The 8,504-nt window shown below is 32.1% G+C and overlaps 1 protein-coding gene across 1 annotated transcript; it reads left to right on the top strand.

Annotated features, from left to right (window-relative positions):
• Positions 1-1,947: 1,947 nt before the first annotated feature.
• Positions 1,948-4,515, top strand: LOC145124825 (glucan endo-1,3-beta-glucosidase 12-like). The gene is made up of 3 exons (XM_079060289.1): positions 1,948-2,064; positions 2,154-3,488; positions 4,342-4,515. The coding sequence occupies exons 1-3, from the start codon at positions 2,019-2,021 to the stop codon at positions 4,374-4,376; spliced, it is 1,416 nt and encodes a 471-aa protein (XP_078916415.1). The 5' UTR covers positions 1,948-2,018; the 3' UTR covers positions 4,377-4,515.
• The last annotated feature ends 3,989 nt before the right edge of the window (positions 4,516-8,504 follow it).

Raw genomic sequence — 8,504 nt, forward strand, 5'->3', positions numbered from 1 at the left:
GTACAACAGGTTTTTCATATTTTCCAACTTATATTTTAATTTTATAGTTTTTTTGGTCAATTTGGTTATATATATATATATATATATATATATATATATATATATATATATATATATATATATATGTGTGTGTGTGTGTAGCATTTTTAGCATTAAGTATAGCATTAAGTATGGTAAGGATTCCTGGTTATTCTAGGTGAATAACTTGAAATCCTTAATTGGTTCTAATCGTACGTTCTAAAGTTGATATGCATCAAATTCTCATATAGTTTCAGTATTCCGTCACTATGGACGCTATAAAATAACAGAAAATCAATGCAAAGACCCATATTGAGTCATAAGATCCATAAATAAATTGTTATAAGATGTGACTTTAGTCATATCCATTTCAACAAATGATAATACATGTAGAAGTCTTCTAATAGAGAATCGAGAATCTAGATAGAAGAATACTAGAATAGATTAAAGAAAAGAAAACAGTCTAACAGTAACAGAATACAAAAGTGAAACACATACCAACAAGGATTTGAATCGAGAATCAAGATAGAAGTCAAAATAATAGAAGATGAAAGTGTATTGTGTTGGACTCGTTCACTAAGGAGATCGGAAACGGATGACATAAATATGTCGTAGAAATCAAAATCGGTAAAAGAATGTAGTGTCGTTTTAGTTTCATGAGTGCAACGATCATTGATTTATTCTTCTGCTTAATTCATTTTGTGGTTATCGGATTGGATTTTTTAATGGACTAAACTTTTGGACTTTGAAAAATATGGGGCCCCTTAGAATTGGGGGGCCCTAAGCCCTAGCTTCAAAAAACTCTACATAGAGCCGACCCTACGTTTTGTTTAAACCAAACGTTGAAAACTTGTAGTGTCAAACGAGACTTTTTGTTCAAAACGGAGGGTTTTGTCAAACGCTAGAAGCTAGAAGCTCTTAAATACTCTCAAACGATCCGTGCCGAACACACCCTTTGTTTCGGTTAATAACCAAAAAAGACTATTTACTGAATATTTTAAAATAATATCTTTATAGATTAATCATTTTGAATCCTAAATTGTGTTTTATACAAGTTTCTTTTATCTTTTTTTTTAGTTAAATAACAAATATGATATGATGTTTATAAATTTACAAAGACGTATTTGTCCAAAATAAAACACATGGAATCTTATTCGGTTTACCCAGTAAACAGAATCGCACAACCTAAACCGATTAAAGTAAACCATATTTGAGTTGGTTACGGTGAAATTAGAATTGTTATAAAACATATTAGAACCCCAATAGAATAAACCAAAATCCAATTAAACCCATCTAATAACACCCATATATTTTATGGGTTATATACTAGATATACACCACCTTTTGATCTCTCTTACAAATTTAAACATTTCATACATTATTTAGCACATTACTTCAAATTTTCTCCCAAAACACTTGGATGTGTATGAATTGTTATGCATCAAAGTTTATGATACCCACATATATAAGATCTCATTGTGTTTGGTCTTGAGACTCTTATATGACAAACTGTAGGAACTTTTGGTTGCTCTCAGTGTCAGTCTGATCAAACGAGTCGCTACCTAATAGCGTGAACCGACTAAATGAGCAAATGTGGAGAAACGTTTCACTCCATACTTACACCCGGAGGCAACTAGACGAAAGGGTTAACTAGTAAACCCTAAACGGATCCTTAAGATCTCAAGAAAGTTTGGTGATCACTTATCAATTATCATTCACACTCTTTTATCCCCTCTTTTTAACAGTAAATATTTGTTAATATTCCAGCATAACTTTGGCATTTTGGTGATTCGTCGAAATTATGTCGATGTAAAGTAATTAAAAATTGACAATACATATATTTGTGACTTTTGTAACAGTATTGAAATGGTAAAACTAAGTGGGCCCACATTTTGGCATGGCCTCACAAATCCAACGGCTCCGATTAACACTAACCAACATGACGCCCCCTAAATAAAATCACTTTTCCCTCTTTCAGTCTCCTCTGTTTTCCCAGCAATATGGCACCACTCTTCTTCTTCCTCCTCGCCATTTTCTCATTTGCAGGTTCATATCTCTCATACATTTGCATTACTGATCACCTTCATGGTAATCAGTCTTATATTTCTTACATGGGTTTTGATTTACATTTACAGATGGAGGTTCAATCGGTGTCAACTATGGTAGAATCGCTAATGATCTACCATCGCCTTCGAAGGTCGTTAAGCTCCTGAAATCTCAAGGAATCAATCGAGTTAAGGTCTACGACACTGACCCTGCTGTACTCAAGTCACTCGCCGGATCCGGCATTAAGGTCACGGTGGACCTCCCCAACGAGCTCCTCCGCGCCGCCGCTAGTAAACCGTCGTTTGCTTCCGGATGGGTGGAGCGAAATGTCGCTGCGTACCACCCACACACGCAAATCGAAGCCATCGCCGTCGGTAATGAAGTGTTCGTCGACCGGAAAAACACAACCGGGTTTCTCGTACCTGCCATGAAAAACCTCCATGAAGCTCTTGTTAAGTTTAATCTGCATTCCGATATCAAAATCTCGTCGCCGGTGGCATTGAGTGCTCTACAGAACTCATACCCTTCTTCATCCGGATCTTTCAGACCCGAACTCATTGAACCCGTTTTCAAACCCATGTTCGAACTTCTCCGTCAAACCGGGTCTTACCTTATGGTTAATGCTTACCCGTTTTTCGCATATGAATCGAACTCCGACGTAATCTCCCTCGACTACGCACTCTTCCGTGAAAACCCCGGCGTACCTGACACCGGCAACGGCTTACGTTACTTCAGCCTCTTCGACGCTCAAATCGACGCCGTGTTTGCCGCAATGTCAGCGATGAAGTTCGATGACATCCCGTTGGTTGTAACTGAGACGGGGTGGCCGTCGAAAGGTGACGACAACGAGATCGGAGCTAGCATGGAGAACGCCGCTGCTTACAATGGTAACCTAGTAAAACGCATTCTCACCGGCGGAGGTACACCTCTCCGGCCTAAAGCAGACCTCACCGTTTTCCTGTTTGCTTTATTTAACGAGAACAAGAAAGACGGACCTTCGTCGGAGAGGAACTACGGGTTGTTTTACCCGAACCGGGAAAAAGTTTACAATGTACCCTTCACGACGGAGGATTTGAAAGATTACAGAGACAAACAGTCGCCGGCCACCGGTGATATGGGTGGAGGTCAAGTGAGGGTGTCAGCTCCAAACAACGGGTCTAGGTCCGGGTCCGGATCCGGGTCGGGAAAAACTTGGTGTGTAGCAAGTGATGTGGGAAAAGATAGGCTGCAGACTGCCCTAGATTACGCTTGTGGAGAAGGTGGTGCTGATTGCCGTCCGATACAACCAGGTTCCACGTGTTACGATCCTAACACGTTAGAGGCTCACGCATCGTACGCTTTCAATAGCTACTATCAAAAGACTGGACGTGCTGCTGGTTCGTGTTATTTTGGTGGGGCCGCGCACACTGTATCCCAGCCACCTAGTACGTACTCTATTTTATCTCCGTAAACAATAGCTACATTTTATATTTGTAATATTGTAGATACAAAAAATATAACACTAGATTCTATTTAGGGTAATTAATAAAATAAGTAAAATTGAATATTATTTTGATAAATTATTAGATTTTACGACAATGATGAATTTCGAGAAAAGAAAAACCAAATTTTATAATATAAACATTTTGTTATATGATCCTGTTTTTTTGGTGGAAAATAATTTAGAAGGTAATGAACTTTTGTTTTTGTTTTTGTTTTCGTTTTTTTATTACTATAAACAAATTAGTTTCCTTATTTTTGCTCATTTATTGATTCACCCTTTTATTTTCCATTGCGATTAAAAGCACTATGGTCAACAATTTAACATTAATTTTTTATAATATCAAGAACATAGAGGACCGTGAATGTTTTTTGGAATTACTAGACTGGTGGTGATTGATGGTGGCCATCTCTGACAAAATGGTCGAGGGTACCTATTTTTATACATAAAGTACCACTAAGAAGATTCTTTTATATTATGGGTATATGAGTTTTTATAGAATTTCTCAATAACATGATATGAATATTCAGGGGTCAAAGTTGTAAAAGTGAAAATTACCAAGTTGTTTCTAAAATAAGCAAAGTACAAATCTTCAAGTATAAGTTACAAGTCTACATTGTAGTGTTGTGGAAGCCTGTCACCCTTATAAAAAGTTAAAGAAAATACAGTAAGAATTATGAAAGTGAAAAGTGGTCAAGATTTTGATATCAAATCTTTGAATAAGAAAATTATGACGTTAACAATTTATTTATTTTACTTAATATTGGAGAATTAATATTTTTTTGTTAATTTTGCAGAATTTGGGAAATGCGAGCTTCCAACTGGATACTGAAAAGGTGAAGTGGTTGGACAGATTGTTAGTATTGATTGTAGATTTTGTAGCTTCTCTTGTTAATTTAATTAATGTAATATGGATGGTGGTCTAATTAATTCATTTTGGAAATGGTCATTTCATTATTCATGTTTGACAATGGTTATATGTATTTTTATTTAATTTACTTATTTGGTGTGTTTTATCTCAAACATGTCGAATAATTTTAAAAATTAAGTAAAAAAAACATAGTCCAAAAGTTGCATCTTTCTTGGTTAATTTATTATTTATTATTTTTGTAACATCATTTTTCTGTTGATTTTATTGGATAAAATTTATATTAAGTATCATCTTTAATATATTACTATATTAGGCTTTTCATTTTGTTTCAAATTAATATATATATATATATATATATATATATATATATATATATATATATATATATATAGCCTCTCATCTATTTTTGTATTTTTAAACATACAATATATTTTACAAATTAATATTATTTTACATAATTATTATATATATATATTAAAGTTACGAAGAAAATGAATAGTAAACTTATCATTTTTTGGCAGAATTGATCCCTGTGTTATTATTGGGTTTCAAAGTTAGGAATAATAAATTTGAATGTTTTTTGACAACTTTGCTTCTCATTCTTTAACCATTTTGACACTTTTGGTCCTTGAAACAAATATTTTTACACTTTTTAGGAACCTTTTAATATTTAAAGTTTGGCCACAAAACTTTAATGGTTTGACAACTTTGATCCATTTTCTAAAAAGTTGCAAATTCCTACCCTTTTAATTTTTTAGCCATTTTGACACTTCTGGTCTTTGCAGTCAAAACTTTTACATTTTTTCATAAAAACTGGATGTTTTTTGGCAACTTTGCTCCTCATTCTTTAACCATTTTGACACTTTTGGTCCTTACAATCAATATTTTTACACTTTTTAGGAACCTTTTAATCTTTAAAGTTTGGCCACAAAACTTTAACGGTTTGACAACTTTGATCCATTTTCTAAAAAGTTGCTAATTCCTACCCCTTTAATTCTTTAGTCATTTTGACACTTCTGGTCCTTGCAGTCAAAACTTTTACATTTTTTCATAAAAACATGAAAAAAACGGTCCGGGGCAAAGTCCGGGCTTTTAATCCTTGCACTTTCTACGTCTGTCATATTTATCGATTCGCAAACAACATTGAAAGCTTCTGGTCCCCGCGTAGCGGGGGTAACCTTTCTAATGATAATTATTTAAGAAAATATATACATGTTACTTTAGTATAAACTAAAATATTAATAAATGCATGAGCAAAATATATCAAATGAATAAACGCATTAACCACGAAGCTTTTTTAATGGCCGAAAGTAACCTAAAAATATACACATATCGATGGTAAAAGTCTTTCAAAGATGTTATTCAAATAGTATAAAATTTATAAAAATGTTACTATCGAAGATGCCTTTACTACTGAAAAATATCAATAATTATTTATACTATAGTTTTTGTATTAATATTCAATGCTTCAACTTGTTTTAACAAGTTATTTAACTTGAACCCCTATCTAATCTCCTTAACCCTTTCACTTTGTGAAAAATTATATCCGTAATATCATATCAAATCAAATTTGTGTTGCATTGTATGTTATCTAAAACAATTAAAAAGTATTTATAAATATTTAAAACATGAAACATTGGATTCCATGGCCTTTAAAATGGGGAAAACATTTATTCGAAAAGGTTTGAATGTGGGTGATACCTAGAAAAAGAGTCGAATAAAAGTTGGTCCCATAACTATTAAACTTTAGGCAAATAAAGTGTTGTTAGCACTAAAGCTTGTAAGAGGGCTTGAAATGGTCAACTTGCATGTACTTTGCACTCCTACCACTACCAAAGTTAAGATGAATGGATAAATTTGAAATAGGTTGTCTGTTGTGTGGATTGGATTTACTGCTCAATACTTTTTTCTAGTTTACAAATTTACAAACAATTAATATAGTATATATTATTACAAAAAGTTGACTGATAATGTGTTTTTCTAAATCAATAAAAGGTTGAGATTTTTTTTAATCGCCCACCACGGGACTTAACCTACGATAACTTAAAGTGGGGCTTAAGATTTAAGCAATTTATATGAAGTTAAACTAAGTTTGTGATCTTGTCAACGAGTGATCTACATTCCAACAATGCAACCATATGTGACGAGGTTAGACCTGAAAAACGTGTCGGGTCGTATCATACCAGGTCGAAACATAACGTGTTGAAAGAGCTTGACCCTAACATAAACCTTTTATTTATTGTGTCGTGTTAACCTGTTTATTTCTGTGTCAGGTTTCTGGTTAAGATTTAGACATTATGAACATGAGTCATGATGGCTTGAAACACTAAACAAGTTGAAAGAGTAAGATTTAGAGAGACGGAAGGGTGAAACTTATAGTAAGTTCAAAGGAAGAAGTGGAAAGATTAGGAGTTAGGAAGGCAAATAGGGGAGGAGGACGAGGGAGTGGCTAAGAGGGATTGTGGAGTATAAGATTGAAAGGAAAAATCTAAAGTGAAATCTTAACCCAGACGACTAAATTGTTTCCACATTATAAAAAGTAAACCCAAAAATTTTCTTTTACATATGATTTGGTTTTGGGTTTCTCCAATATATCTAAAAGAAACTTGCGTATTATAAACATATCATTTTTTAGTTGAAAATTTCAAACATAACCTTAATCATTTTTTTTATATCGTGTCATATCCTATTTAATTAAATAGGTTAAAATTTCTTATCCAAATACGTTTATTTCATGTTAGGTTAGCACATAACTTCAATTTTTGCAACTTCTAAGACGAAATATGATGATTATGCGAAATATTTAATGACTAATAATATAAAAGTTACTATAGTGGCGTAATATATGGTTTATTTTTTGTTATTCAAAACCACTTATACTTTCAAAAACTACATTGCCACGCTATTACATCTTGTTGGTTTTGACGGTTTTTGTTCTAAAAAACCACATAACTTTTTACAAAAAAGAAAAGAAAATTCACCATGATCACTATCCATCTTTTGTTTTTGTTTAAATTTTGTTGGAATTTATTGTTTATTGAAAAAAATAAATATATTAAATTTTATAATTTTTTATTCTCCATAAACAATCATCAATATCAATTGAAGCAAATATTGAAATGTTTACAATAAACGATAAAAGTGTATATAACAAATTATTTACATGTAAAATTGTGAATTTCGGCTTACTAAGTGTGTCTTTTGGGCCACATGTTGAGTAAAAGTATCCAAACGGATCCATCAAATGTTGAATCTTAACGGCCGTAGGAGCTTGAAATTATGAAATATGTTCTTTTGAGCGAAATGAAATTTTTGATAAAAAATAAGCTTTAAAAAAATAAAAATGGATAATAGTGACGATGAAATTATATCAAAATACAAAAGATTTTTTTAGAACAAAAAAACTTGCAAAAACAAAAGCAACAAATGGTTATGATGATTTTTTTGAAAGTATAAGTCGTTTAGAACATTTTTTAGTTAAACCTTACACTTGTCAAACTACAGTAACTTTTTATGTTATTAGGTAACGTTTATGTTATTAGCCCATTATACTCCCTCCGTTCCAATATTATTGTCCACAGACAAAAAACACACATATTAAGAAAAACATTAATTACCACTAACTTTATTTAATAAAATGACAGTTTTGTCTTTACTTTGCATTTAATGTTCCATTAAATGCTTAGTTGGTTAAGAAAATAATGAGGGGTATTTTAGTAAAAATGTTATTTATTTTTAGAAGTGGACTGTTATTTTGGAACAAACCAAAAAGAAAAGATGGACTATAATTTTGGGACGGAGGGAGTAGATAATATTTAATTAAATATTGTATATATGTTTGTACGATTGTGTTGCTTCAAAATAATATTTAACTAAAAATCATGGATATATCAAATTATCCATGGAAGTTTATTTTAAAATGAAAATTGCCTATCTTTACCATTTTATATTTTAGTATATGTTTAACATTTTAATTATAATAATAAATGTTTTTTATTTTTTATTTTTTATTTTTTTTCGGTTTAGTTTCCTGTTTGCACAATAACCCAATTTCGATTTCACCTTATTCGCCGTGTGTATTTATACAAG

Source organism: Lactuca virosa, chromosome 7, assembly GCF_052849685.1.
Source record: "Lactuca virosa cultivar CGN04683 chromosome 7, Lactuca_virosa_CGN04683_v6, whole genome shotgun sequence".
NCBI classification, from domain to species: domain Eukaryota; kingdom Viridiplantae; phylum Streptophyta; class Magnoliopsida; order Asterales; family Asteraceae; genus Lactuca; species Lactuca virosa.